The sequence below is a fragment of the Saimiri boliviensis genome, chromosome 14 (assembly GCF_048565385.1).
Source record: "Saimiri boliviensis isolate mSaiBol1 chromosome 14, mSaiBol1.pri, whole genome shotgun sequence".
Taxonomy (NCBI): Eukaryota; Metazoa; Chordata; class Mammalia; order Primates; family Cebidae; genus Saimiri; species Saimiri boliviensis.
Genome location: NC_133462.1, coordinates 40108952 through 40123119, shown reverse-complemented (window position 1 = coordinate 40123119; position 14168 = coordinate 40108952). Strand labels below are relative to the sequence as shown.

Sequence of the window (14168 nt, the reverse complement as noted above, 5' to 3'; positions counted from 1 at the left end):
AACCTCTGCCTCCCAGGTTCACAAGAGGCAATTCTTGTGCTGAGAAGGCTGAGGCCTCCAGATAGCTGGGACCACAGGCACCCACCACCATGCCTGGCTGCTTTTTTTATGTGTGTGCCAGGGTCTCGCTCTGTCACCCAGGCTGGAATAGTGTCACCATCATAGCTCACTGCAGGCTTGAACTCCTGGGCTCAGCCTCCCAAGCAGCTGAGACTGCAGCCACTCACCATCATGCCTGGCCCAAACTGAGGACCTAACGGGCTATGTGGTAGACCGTCACGGCTGGAGAGAGGCCTAAGGAAGCACTGCTACCCGGTGGGCAGCACAGGCCTGGTCAGCGCGAAGGAGGCTGAGCAGGGAGACAGAGGACGAGAAGAAGGCCTACCAGGCAGCTGAAGATTCCAGAAGGGCCAGAGGAGGAAATGGCTTAAACTTTTCCAAACTTGCTAGCTCTGGGGCCCTGGGAGACAGGGAGCAGGACGGCAAAGGGACAGTGAGAGCCTGACAAGTACTGGGGAGCAGAGCTGTTTATTGGACAGAGGCTCACTCCTTGAGGGAGAAATGCATCTTATCGTTGATCATCTTGCGCTCGGGGTTGAGGCGCTTGAGGATCTGGGCCAGCACATTCACCGTCTGGTCGCTGCTCAGCCCCGTCTTCTTGGTCTGGAATTTTTTCAGCAGGTCTTTAGTGGTCATGGGCTTCCGCGTCAGGTAGCGGCGCACAGCGTCCTCAGTCACCTGCACGTCTCTGTGGATGGAAGGGTGGGGAAGGCGGCATCAGTGAGACTGTCCCGGCAGTCCTGGCCCTGCCCGCTGCTCTCCTCGACAGCTTACCCGCTGCTGGGTGTCGACTTGCCCGATGGTGGCTGGGGAGTCGACTTCCCGGACAGGCTCTGGGGCCCCGCGTCCAGACGCAACCTCTTGGCTGCAGGCGCCTCGCTCACCCGCTTCCCTGCAGGAGTGGGGTCAGGGCTGAGTTGTCGGGGCAGGATGCCGAACCCCTTGGCAGGAACCCGGGCTGGGCAGTGCCAGGATTAGGGTTCAAGGGAAGAAGGGAGGGACAGGCCTCCACTCCCATCTGCATCCCCTCTCTGTCCCGAGTCCCAAAAGCAGAGGTCGGGAGGCCGTGGCTGTGGGGACTGCAGAGGCCACGGATGCTCACCTTGCTCGAGTTTGCTGGCGGCGGCACGCAGGGTGGAGGAGGTGCTGCCGCCCTCTGTGCTGGGCGTGCCCGGGCGGCTGTTGCCCCGTGAGCTCCCTCCCGACAGCTTCCGCTCTCTCTTGGGCGGTGTCTTCTTCTTCTGCAGAGGTCAGGGTGGGGTGAGGGTGAGGGGGCTGAGTCTAGAAACGGACACCCAGGCCTCCCTCGATGCCAGGCTGGGCCTTACCGCCATGAAGAGGGCCGAGGAGGCCTCACTGTCAATGTCGCTCTCCTCTGAGCTGTCTGATTCATCGCTGCTGTCTGTGGGGCACAGGACAGGGGTCAGGGCCCAGCACCCACCCATACCTCCACTGCAGATGAGGGAGGTCTGCAGAGGAGAGGGGAGGAGGCAGCAGGGTACCGGGGCCCGACCCGAGCCTCCAGCGCAGGAGCCACACGGCCGCACCTTTCCTGCGCTTCTTCTCCTGCGGGGTGGGTGCCTTCTTCTCCTCCTCCTCCTCCTTGTCCTCCTCAGGTGGCTTCTCCTCCTCACTCTCCTCGCTACTGTCGCTCTGCTCATCGACACCTGCGGAGACAGAGTATGAGCACCCACCCCGCGCCCCCCTCCCCCATCTCCCGCCAGGGCCTGCCCAGCCGCCACCTACCCTTGGGCCCCTCCTCCTGCTGTGGCACCTTGGCCTTGGTCTCAGGCTCTTCCATGGAGCTGCTGTAAGACAGGGATCGGGGAGGGTGAGTGTGCTGCCTCGGGGCACATGGGGTCTCGCAGCCGCCTTCCGTGGGCCTCACCTGGAGCCGTCCGTCATGTAGTCCACCTCCTGGCCCTCGAAGTCCCCATCATCGCTGTCCTCGAAGGCCTCGTCATCTGAGCCCTTCTTCTTCTTCTTCTTCCCGCTGCCCTTGGCCAGGGGCGCCTTCTTCTTGGCCTTGGGGGCTCTGCCACCTGGAAAGCAGGGAAAGAAAGGGAAGAGGCGGCGGCAGCGGGTGTTTATTGTGTCTTTCACATTGTATGCCGTTTGGGCGCCTGGGGGGCCTCACCAACTGGGGAGACTGCCTCTCCAAGGCCGGCCCCAGAAGCTCAACTCTCCTAAACAAACCCCCTGTCCAGACTCCACCCACCCACCCACGTTCTCTAACGCTCACAGACCACTGCCTCCCTCTCCCAGACCACCCCCAGCCAGGCACCAGTAACCAGGGACAGCCCTACAGCCTGAGCGCACAGGTGACTGAAACTGGCCAACCCAGAGTACAGTTTCTCATGGGAACCCCGGAAGAGGCCACAGCCAGGCCAGGTGCAGCGGCTCACACCTGTCATCCCAACACTTTGGCAGGCTGAGGCTGGAGGATGGCTGGAGCCTAGGCGTTCGAGACCAGCCTGAGCAACACAGTGAGTGAGACCCCAGTCTCTACGAAGAATACAAAAATTAGGCTGGGCACCGGGGCTCATGCCTGTAATCCCAGCACTTTGGGAGGCTGAGGCAGGCAGATCACCTGAGGTCGGGAGTTTGAGACCAGCCTGGCCAACATGGTGAAACCCCGTCTCTACTAAAAACACAAAAATTAGCCGCGTGTGGTGGTATGCACCTGTAATCCCTGCTACCTGGGAGGCTGAGGCAGGAGAATCGCTTGAACTTGGGAGACAGAGGTTGCAGTGAGCCAAGACTGTGCTGCTGCACTTTTATGAGCGACAGGGCGAAACTCTGTCTCCATTAAAAAAAAAAAAAAGGCCGGGCGCAGTGGCTCAAGCCTGTAATCCCAGCACTTTGGGAGGCCGAGGCGGGTGGATCACGAGGTCGAGAGTTCGAGACCATCCTGGTCGACATGGTGAAACCCCGTCTCTACTAAAAATACAAAAAATTAGCTGGGCATGGTGGCTCGTGCCTGTAATCCCAGCTACTCAGGAGGCTGAGGCAGGAGAATTGCCTGAACCCAGGAGGCGGAGGTTGCGGTGAGCCAAGATCGCCCCATTGCACTCCAGCCTGGGTAACAAGAGCGAAACTCCGTCTCAAAAAAAAAAAAAAAAAAAAAAAAAAAAAAAATTAGCCAGGCATGGTGGGGGACAAGCCTGTAGTCCTAGCTACTCTGGAGGCTGAGGTGGGAGGATCACTTGACCCTAAGAGGTCAAGGCTACAGTGAGCTGTGATTGGACTCCAACTGCACTCCAGCCTGGGCGAAAGAGACAGAGATCCTGTCTCAAAAAAAAAAAAGCCACGGCTCCACCCTCCTGGGCTCTGACAGGCTCTCCTTGCCTCCTGAGTGACATCACTGCTCCTCTGGGCAGCCTCGCCTGACTCTCATTCTTTTTTCTCTGAGACAGAGTCCCTCTCTGCTGCCCAGGCTGGAGTGCAGTAGCACGATCTCAGCTCACCAAAACCTCCATCTCCTGGGTCCAAGTGATTCTCCTGCCTCAGCCTCCTAAGTAGCTGGGACTATACATGCACACCACAACATCCAGCTAATTTTTGTGTTTTTAGTAGAAACAGGGTTTTACCATGTTGGCCACGCTGGTCTCAAACTCCTGATCTCGATGATCTGCTCGCCTTGGCCTCTCAAAGTGCTGGGATGACAGGCGTGAACCACCGCGCCCGGCCCCACGAGTCTCTCATACTAGGGCCACTGTGCGCAATGGCAGACTTTGCCTTCACTGGCACTGCCTGAGCAGGCACCTCTGTGACCTAATGCCCGGCCCCCCATACTCACCCTCCTCACCGCTGGCGTCACTGGCATCGGACGACATCTCCAGGTCGTCCTCCAGGTCGTGGATGCGCAGCTCGCTCGCCTTCCTGCGGCCACGCTTCTCCTTCTCCTCCTCGTCCTCGTCCTGGTCCTGGTCCTTGAGCCGCCGCTGCTGCATGATGCTGAAGTGGTTCAGCACCTTGTTCCTCCTGCAGGCCAGGCACAGGGGACTCAGGCCGGGGACCATCCTGCTTCTTTGCTGGCACGGGGCTAACCCCAGGGGCACCACCCACACACCCTTCCATGGGATGCAGTCCCCGGGCACTGGGGCTGTGGCCCAGGACTCCCTGAAACCACACGGATACAGCTGGCCCTTCCTGCCTTCCCTCTCCCCAAGAGTTCCTCAAAGAGCAGGTCCCCACACACTGCTGGAGTCTTAGCCTCTCCCTCCTGCGACCTACAGGAACCAAGGGGGCACTGAGACCCCACCCTGCTCTGCCAATTCCAGCTCCAGGTCGCCCACTTTGAGCTCTGCGTGCCCCACTTTGGGCCTAAGGCCTCGCATCTGTTTCCTCCTGAGCTGACAGCTCCAACAGGGCCAAGCGGGGTCTGCCCTGGTCACCGAGTCCCCAGCTCCCCCAGCACAGCACACGGCAATGTGCCCCATTTCCCTCACCTCTGTCCCCAGCTGCCACCCAGCCCGCTCACCTCTCCCACTCCTCCTCGGCCTCCTCGGCAGTGAGTGTGCGGTGCCGGGCCAGCGGCGTGAAATTGTACCAGTTGTGCACAGGGAAGGCTTCAAAGGCCCCGTCGGGGCACTGGGTGAAGATATAGTAGGACGTATTTTCTGTCACGCCTCCCTTCTTGATGCCCTTGAACCTGCAGGGAGAAAAGGTCATGGCCGGGCCCAGAGGACCAGCCCCAGCCCTGTGTGTGTCCCCCAGGCCTGCCTTCTTGATAGTACGTGTCACAGGAGGAGGACCACGGAATGATGAGCCTGTGCGGCCTGGCAGCCCCTCCACCACCTGAGCCTTATCCCTTTCCACATCCGGGGAGCAGGCCCAGAGCCTACCCTGCGAAGTGCCGGATGTGTGCGCATCGGCGTCATTTCTGGAAAGACCGGGTGAGATTATCCCAGCCCTGCAGTCAGCCCATCGGGCCCTGCCTCCAGCTCTGCTACTTGTGGGCCACGGGTGGGAAACTTGGGAGCCAAGTCGGAGGATGGAGCAGGAAGACATGGCCAAAAATTTTTTTTTTTTTTTTTTGAGACAGTCTCACTCTGTCACCAGATGCCAAGCTGGAGTGCAGGGGCACAATCTCAGCTCACTGCAACCTCTGCCTCCCGGGTTCAACCGATTCTCCTGCCTCAGCCTCCTGAGTAGCTGGGATTACAAGTGTTCACCACCATGCCCAGATAATTTTTGTATTTTTAGTAGAGACAGCGTTTCACCATGTTGGCTAGGCTAGTTTTGAACTCCTGACCTCAAGTGATCCACCCACCTTGGCCTCCCAAAGAGCTGGAATTACAGGCATGAGCCACCACGCCTGGCCACAGCATGGCCAAATCTGAAGTGGACACCTGGCCCGGGCCACCATTCCCTCAGGCCTAAACAACCGCCCAGCCTCCTCGAGACCTCCACCTCATCCTCTTCTACCCAAAATGTCCAGGCAATCTGGCCGAGCACCCTTCCCTGCCTATGGCTTTCCAAGGCTCCACTGGGCCCAGTGCGTCCTGGCACCCACTGCCCTGTGTGAGCCCCCTGTGTCTGTCACTTTCACACACTGTGTGCCTGGAGTGCCCTTCATCAATCTGACCTGTACCCTTCCTGTTCTGCCCTCAGCCTGCCCCCTCTGAGAGGTCTCAAGTGTCATGAACCACCCAAGCTTCCTGCACTGTGGCACTCATCAGAGCCAGGCCACAAGCACCAACTCAGTTCATCTTTTTTTTTTTTTTTGAGACAGCCTCATTCTGTCCACTAGGATAGTGTGCAGTGGCGCGATCTCGGCTCACTGCAACCACCGTCTCCCAGGTTCTAGTGATTTTCCTGCCTCAGCTCTCCCGAGTAGCTGGGATTACAGGCACATGCCACCATGCTCAGCTAATTTTTTGTATTTTTAGTAGAGACAGGGTTTCACTACATTAGCCAGGCTGAAACTCCTGACCTCAAGTGATCCACCTCAAGTGCTGGGATTACAGGTGTGAGCCACCATGCCCAGCCTCAGTTCATCTTCAAAACTAGAATCCCAGGGCCTGGGCGGTGGCTCACACCTGTAATCCCAGGATTGCTTGACCCCAGGAGTTCAAGACCAGCCTAGGCAACACAGCAAGACCTCATGTCTACCAAAAATACAAAAATTAGCCAGGCATAGTGAGGCACGCCTGTAGTCCCAGCTACTCAGGAGGCTGAGGTGGGAAGATCTCTTAAGCCCAGGAGCTGGAGGCTGCAGCAAGCTATGATCGCACCCACTGCACTCCAGCCTGGGTGACAGTGAGACCCTGACTCAAGATAAATAAAGAAATAAGATAGAATAAATAAATGAACAAAAAATAAAACCCAGCCAGGTGCAGTGGCTCACACCTGTAATCCCAGCACTTTGGGAGGCCGAGGCAGGTGGATCACCTGATGTCAGGGGTTTGAGACAAGCCTGGCCAACATGGTGAAACCCCATCTCTACTAAAAATACAAAACTTAGCCAGGCGTGATGGTGCTCCCCTGTAATCCCAGCTACTCAGGAGACTGAGGCAGAATCGCTTGGACCCGGGAGGTGGAGGCTGTGGTGAGCCAAGATCATGCCACTGCACTTCCAGCCTGGGTCACAAGAGCGAAACTCTGTCTCAGCAAATAAATAAACAAATAAATAAAACCCCACAGGGATGAAGTGCCGGCACCTCCATCACACCAGTGGGAATCTGAGGTTCAGAGAGGGCACCCCACAAATGATGCAAGCTGAAGGAGGACATAGACTGGTCCCTAAGCCTGCACTGCCACCGCCCTACCACTCACTTCCTGCCCGATTTGCCATTGACGCGGAGCAGCCAGGGCTGGTCCTCGGGCCGGAACTCCTTGAGGACGATGCCGAGCTTCTTCCTCCGAGCCTCCTCCCGGAGCTTGCGGTTGAACTCGCTGCCCGCGCCGGACTCGGCCATCTCCTCCTCTTGGTAGATTTTCTTATTGCTCAAGTCTCGCTCCAGCCGGGCCTGTGGGTGCAAGAAGCAAAGACTCTCAAGGTCCCTGGCTGTGCTTGGGCAGTGCCCCCATCCAGGAATGCCCGTCCTCGTGCTAGGCCGGGCTCTAGATGCTCAAAACCAACTTCCCACTGGGCAACAAAGGAGAATGGTAGCCCTTGGTGAATCTGGGTAAAGGGAATTTGGGCCAGCCTTGCACTGTGTCTATTTTTGCAACTTGAAAACTTGAGATTATGTCCAAATTAAAATTAAAGAGAAAAAGACCTGGCTGGGTACAATGGCTCGGGCCTGTAATCTCAGGACTTTGGGAGGATGAGGCAGGTGGTTCATGAGGTCAAGAGACCGAGACCATCCTGGCTAACATGGTAAAACCCCATCTCTTTTGAAAACGGAAAAATTATCCAGGCATGGTGGCGGGCGCCTCTAGTCCCAGCTACTCAGGAAGCTGAGGCAGGAGAATCACTTGAACTCAAGAGGCGGAGGTTTGCAGTGAACCAAGATGGCGCCACTGCACTCCAGCCTTGTGACAGAGCAAGACTCTGTCTCAAAAACAAAAAACAAACAAACAAAAAAGACCACCTGAGCCAAAAAACAAACAAAAAACACCACCTTGCCTGAATCAGGCAAGAAAAAGAAATAAAGCGTATTCAAATAGGAAAGGAGGAAGTCAAGTTGTCTCTATTTGCAGACGACATGATTATATATCTAGCACACCCCATCGTCTCAGCCCCAAATCTCCTGAAACTGATAAGCAACTGCAGCAAAGTCTCAGGATATAAAATCAACGTGCAAAAATCACAAGCATTCCTGTACACCAGTAACAGATTTAAAGAGAGCCAAATCAAGAACGAACTGCCACTCGCAATTGCTACAAAGAGAATAAAATACCTAGGAATACAACTAACGAGGAACGTAAAGGACCTCTTTAAGGAGAACTACAAACTACTGCTCAATGAAATGGAGAAACATTCACGTTCATGCTTAGGAAGAATCAATACCGTGAAAATGGCCATACTGCCCAAAGTAATTTACAGAGTCAATGCTATCCCCATCAAGCTACCAATGACCTTCTTCACAGAACTGGAAAAAAACACCTTAGGCCAGGTGCAGTGGAGCACCACACACTGGGGTCTGTTGGGGGAAAATAGGGGAGGGACAGCAGGGGGTGGGGAGTTGGGGAGAGATAGCATGGGGAGAAATGCCAGATAAAGGTGAAGGGGAGGAAGGCAGCAAATCACACTGCCACGTGTGTACCTAAGCAACAATCTTGCATGTTCTTCACAAGTACCCCAAAACCTAAAATGCAATTAAAAAAAAAAAAAAAGACCACTTCGTGGTCAAGCAGGCCATCAGAGGCAAAATTCCTTATCTGAGGAATTTAAAAGTAATTAGACTTCCCTATCATCTATAGTAGGCATCTGGTTCCAGGCTTCTTTTTTTTTTTTGAGACGGAGTTTCGCTCTTGTTACCCAGGCTGGAGTGCAATGGCGCGATCTCGGCTCACCGCAACCTCCGCCCCCTGGGTTCAAGCAATTCTCCTGCCTCCGCCTCCCTAGTAGCTGGGACTACAGGCGTGCGCCACCATGACCAGCTAATTTTTGTATTCTTAGTAGAGACGGGGTTTCACCATGTTGACCAGGATGGTCTCGATCTCTTGACCTCGTGATCCACCCGCCTCGGCCTCCCAAAGTGCTGGGATTACAGGCATGAGCCACCGCGCCCGGCCTGGTTCCAGGCTTCTTTTCAAAAAATGTGTAACTAAAATTTCTATACATCTCCAGAATGCATGCATATCAAAACTCTTTGTGCTGTGGCTCACGCCTATAATCCCAGAACTTTGGGAGGCCAAGGCTCACTTGAGCTCAGGAGTTTAAGACCAGCCTGTCACCAGAATGGCTTGAACCCCTGGGAGGCAAAGATTGCAGTGAGCTGAGATCATGCCACTGTACACCAGCCTAGGTGACAGAGTGACACTGTCTTTAAAAAAAATTTTTAAAAAGACCAGCATGGGTAATATAGTGAGACCCTACCTCTATTAGGCTGAGGCAGGCAGATAACGAGGTCAGGAGTTCACGACCAGCCTAACCAACACGGTGAAGCCCTGTCTCTACTAAAAGTACAAAAATTGGCTGGGTGTGGTGGCGCACACCTGTAATCCCAGCTACTCAGGAGGCTGAGGCAGGAGAATCACTTGGAACCCAGGAGGCAGAGGTTGCAGTGAGGACAGATCATATCACTTCACTCTAGCCTGGGCAACAGGGCAAGACTCCATCTCAAGAAAATAAAGAAATAGCCGGGCGCGGTGGCTCAAGCCTGTAATCCCAGCACTTTGGGAGGCCGAGGCGGGTGGATCACAAGGTCAAGAGATCGAGACCAACCTTGGTCAACAAGGTGAAACCCCGTCTCTACTAAAAATACAAAAAATTAGCTGGGCATGGTGGTGCGTGCCTGTAATCCCAGCTACTCAGGAGGCTGAGACAGGAGAATTGCCTGAACCCAGGAGGCGGAGGTTGCGGTGAGCTGAGATTGTGCCATTGTACTCCAGCCTGGGTAACAAGAGCGAAACTCTGTCTCAAAAAAAAAAAAAAAGAAAAAGAAAAGAAAATAAAAAGGTCAGGCACAGTGGCTCACACCTGTAATCCCAGCACTTTGAGAGGCCGAGGTGGGTGGATCACCTGAGGTCAGGAGTTCGAGACCAGTCTGACCAACATGGTGAAACCCCATCTCTACCAAAAATACAAAAATTAGGTGGGAGTGGGGGTGGACACCTGTAATCCCAGCTATATGAGAGGCTGAGGCAGGAGAATGGCTTGAACCTGGGAGTTGGAGGTTGCAGTGGGCTGAGGTCGTGCCATTGCACTCCATCCTGGGCAACAAGAGTGAAACACCATCACAATAAATAAATAAATAAATAAATAAATAAATAAAAAGAAACTCATTGTGCCAAACTTGTTGACAGTAGGCACCAAAATCTCTACAAATGTAACCATTAATCATGACCTATGTGACCAGTAAGGTCCCAATTACCTTTACGCTCTTGCTTTAAGGGCCATGTATACAATTTCCAAAACACTCTAGAATCCAGCCACATCACATCACCTCCACGGCCTCCAGGTCCCCACCAGGACTCACCTAGACCAGTCAGTCCGGTTGCTTCCACCCTGGTCTCCCTTTATCCACCCTCAAACCCACAGTTTGCCTCCCCACAGCAGCCAGATCACATTACAACTTCTCCGTGGAGGATGCTTTAATGGCTCCCAAAGTCCTTTCTAGAGCCTCTGATGGCAGGGGCTGTGGGGAAGGCCCTAGCCCAGTCCCCTCCCTTGCCCAGATAAACCTTGGCAAAAACGGTCATCAGTGGGCACAAATTCTAAATGTTTTCCTTTAAGGAATGGCCTCCTGTGGTCCTACCAAACCTAACTTACAGGGACACCCAGGAGCTTGGCCTGGGCCTTTGCCATCTTTTTTTTTTTTTTTTTTTGAGACAGGTCTTACTCTGTCACCAGGCTGGAGCGCAGTAGTATAATCATAGCTCACTGCAGCCTTCAACTCCTGGGGTCAAGTGATCCTCCTGCCTCAGCCTCCTGAGCAGGACTACAGATGCACACTACCACATCCAGTTAATTATTTTATTTTTGGTAGAGATGGAGTCTTCCTATATTGCTGAGGCTGTTCTTGAACTCCTGGCCTTAAGCAAGCCTCCTGCCTCGGCCTCCCAAGTGCTAAGATTACAGGTGCGAACTATTGCACCCAACTCTTTGTCATCTACCTTATCTTCACTTGGGAAAAGTGAGAAAATTAATACTTAGTTACTATGACAGCTAAGCAACTATTACAGCCACCAAGGTCAGGGTCAGGTTCTCTCACCACCCCAGCCCCCGACCCCCAGGACCCAGGCACTTACCTGATTCCACGTGGCAAAGTTGACTTTATCAGCTGCATTAAAAGCCATGATGTTATACTTTTTGGTTGTATTCCTAGAGTGGATTAGAAGAGACAGCACCAATCCATCAATTCAATTCAATCACTAATTTAATCAATGTGAACAAATCATTAATACAGTCAGTCATTCAATTGGATCATTAATTCAATCAAATCATTAACTCAATCGTTCCATTCAACTGAATCATTAATTCAATCAAATCATTAACTCAATCGTTCCATTCAACTGAATCATTAATTCGATCATTCCATTCCACTGAATCATTAATTCAGTCACTCAACAAACCCACCCAAGTTCATTCAGTCTGTTTTGCCTGTCAACTCTGAATACGGAAGACTGCAAGAATTCCCAGTCTGCCAGAGAAACTAGACCCATCCCCTCTTAACGGCACGCAGACGAAGAACAAATGGAGGAACAAAGACTGGGGGAAACCCAAGATGTGGCGATTATTGGGAACTCAGCCTTGGGGAGGAGGGAGGACAGTCAGGGAGTGCTTCCTGGAGGAAGAAGATACTGGAGCTGAGTTTTGCAGAATCAACAAGAATTCTGCCAGGAGAGTCACAGCTTAGGGGTTGAGAGGAGGCACTCATGGCAGAGGGAACAGGATGTACAAAGGCCTGGAAAGGAAAGGCAGCCTGCCCATTTTGAAACAGGACGAGGAATATGTCCTTACGGCTACAGCCTGGGCATCACGGCATCATATTCTCTCGAACGTTAGGCCAGGAGGCTGAATCGTGCTGTGTATTAATGCACTCATTCATACAAAAAGCAGTGTTTGCCTCCAGAGAAGCCTCAGCTTAATCGCCGCCCTGCCCTCCAAGTCTCCCCCGTTCTGGAGGGAGACCCACAGACAGGGCCAGAAACGCCAGGCTAAGACCGTAAAGGTTTTCATTTTTGCGGGGTGGAGAGGAGTGGGAGATGGGGTTGGGGAATTTACCTCGGAACTCGAACGACGTATTCAGTGACATTCTGGCTGCTGGGGCCCTGCGGACAGAGGAAGCGGACGGTGAGTAAGGTGCCGCCGAGGTCGCCGCCGGGACCCCCAACCCCGCCAAATCCACACTCACGAGGGCCGCCATGGGCAATGGTCAGTGGTTCCGATCTGGTCCGACCCGGGTTCCTTTCTTCTCCCCTGGCTAGTGCGTCCCTCGATCTCGGGGAAGCCGCCGGCCGGTGTCTGGTCTCTCTGTTCCGGTCCCCGTGTGAGGAGTCCAACCTTAGGTGCCTCTGGCACTGGGAAAGTGTAACCGGACGAGCTGCTCAGGATATTCGGTCTACGCCTCCGCGGCCGCCTAACCCGAAAGCGAAACCCTCTGGCGGCCGCGTCGCGATGGCAAGCTTCTAAGCGGCTGTGGCCACCTCAATGCGCCGTCACTTATGTTCCTCGGCGTCTATGACCACCTCAAAAGAGCCACCCCGGTCCCTTTTCAGACGCAGCGACAAGGCCGAGTCTGAGCTAAACTAACCATCCTCTGTCGCTGGCGCTCCTTTATATAGCGCAGTCATCAAATGTGGGACCGCCCTCCTTCGTGACGTCACACCCGAGGACCGCGGGGCATCCTGGGTGGGAAAAAAAGCAGGTAGTCCCTACGGGCTCCCAGGCGCTTTGCGCATGCGCCATGCCGCTCGGGACGTTGGGGCCTAGAAGGCCGCGTCACCATAGCAACAGAGGCCTACTCGGGTCCAGTCGAACTGTTGCTTGGCTCCCCGTGGACTTGTTTGGGGTTCATTTCCTCTACCTGCCCAGAAGGGGTGGACCCCGTCATTCCCACAAAATGACCGGGGTGGGGACCCTTGTGACGTTGAGCCGAGCCAGGAGGGGTCAGAGCCTGGGCGGAATCGGGGTGCGACCACCCCAAGGGCTGCTGGTGGGATGGGTCTCTGCAAAGCCAAGCTGCCTCAGATGGGCAGGGCTCTGAGGCCCCAGGACAAGAGTAACGTCGCGCGTGTGGCTGGCTGACTTACTAAGGGGAAGGGAAGGAGGCTCTAGAGGACGGGAGGGAGGTGCAAGCTCCCCTGCCCCATTCCAGGCGTGCACACACCGCTCAAGCATGGCGGTAACACAATTGCGCATGCTCGCAGCACAACCATTCATTGCTCTCGTTGGGAAATACTCAAGCACGCTTCTGGGTTCCGGGCTCCGCCAGGTGAATCTATCAAACCAGCTCTCTGTCCTCTGGGGGTTACAGTGTCGTGGAGGAGACTCATAAAATGGGAATCTACAACCCAGGAAGGAACAGGAGAAGCACAGCGGGGCTCTGAGGGCTCAGAGAAGAGGGGAGGTTTCAGTTGGCCACTGAGGGATGCATAGGAGTTGGCTACGCAAAGGGAAGGGGAGCAAGACACAAAAGTTGGGCCATGAGGTACAGACACCATCGATGTGTCTGGTTTCACTTATTCCTCATCCACCACTAAATGTCAAGAACTGCCAACTCCTCGACATATAGGAGTGAAAGAGGCAGAAATAATCTGTGGTGTAAACTTTTTTTTTTTAATTCCTGGAGTGGATTAGTGTAGGGGGGAGACCCCATAAGTTCCAAGGCAGGAGTCAGAAACCTCAGCCTATTCCCATATAATGAAGAAGAAAATAACTAGAAATATAACAATAGTTGTTATTCATAGGTGATCTTATTCATATGTGATCTTAGTTATTCATAGGTGATCTTAGTTCTTTTACTAATGCTTTTCGGTCTGTCAGGCCCATGTAAGGGCAGCTGGAGGGCGCCGGGAAAGCGCCCGCTGTTTAGCCAGCTAGGGAAGAAGATGTTCAAGATGGTCAAGATGTCTCCTTCCTCTGGGGAGCTAGGAGAAAACTCCGCTCCTCCAAGCTCTTGTGGTGGGCCTGACGGCTGTCAGGCAGACCGGCAGCCTATGTGATGCTGTGCTTCAGTGGTCACATTCCATGTCCACTCTCATGTTCCGCTTCTGCACCTGGTTCCTTTTTTCTTAGAAGATACAATCAGTAAAAGAATATGAATCTTAATGTCTTTGTTCTTTCTTGACAAGTATGGAAAAGTGCTGATGCATTATTCTACTGGAAAGCCTTGGGCCCCTACCTATAGGACACATGATGTACTTGACCCTATCACTGACCACCAGTGCCACGCTCTAACTACCCTGACCCCAGCTTTGTACTCAATAAAAGTCAGAGTGTTTGGACAATCAACTCCACGTTTGGTTGGCAGTGGACCCCTGGGCCCAAA

The 14168-nt window shown here is 53.9% G+C and overlaps 1 protein-coding gene across 1 annotated transcript; it reads right to left on the bottom strand.

Moving 5' to 3' along the window:
- Positions 1-509: 509 nt before the first annotated feature.
- On the bottom strand, positions 510-12472 carry GTF2F1 (general transcription factor IIF subunit 1). The gene is made up of 13 exons (XM_003938853.4): positions 12033-12472; positions 11903-11949; positions 10927-10999; positions 6841-7034; positions 4544-4714; positions 3860-4044; positions 1949-2102; positions 1807-1868; positions 1608-1727; positions 1389-1462; positions 1163-1301; positions 835-952; positions 510-748 (listed from the first exon to the last, which is right to left on the bottom strand). Exons 1-13 carry the CDS (start codon positions 12042-12044, stop codon positions 544-546), a joined length of 1554 nt encoding a protein of 517 aa, XP_003938902.1. The 5' UTR covers positions 12045-12472; the 3' UTR covers positions 510-543.
- Positions 12473-14168: the final 1696 nt, after the last annotated feature.

Bases quoted from the DNA above. Each gene is read 5' to 3' on its own strand.
- GTF2F1 (XM_003938853.4), bottom strand. The intron at 4,715-6,840 runs GTGAGTGGTAGG...TTCTCCCTGCAG, and splicing joins AATGGCAAATCGGGCAGGAA to GTTCAAGGGCATCAAGAAGG. The intron at 1,302-1,388 runs GTAAGGCCCAGC...TGACCTCTGCAG, and splicing joins CCTCGGCCCTCTTCATGGCG to AAGAAGAAGACACCGCCCAA.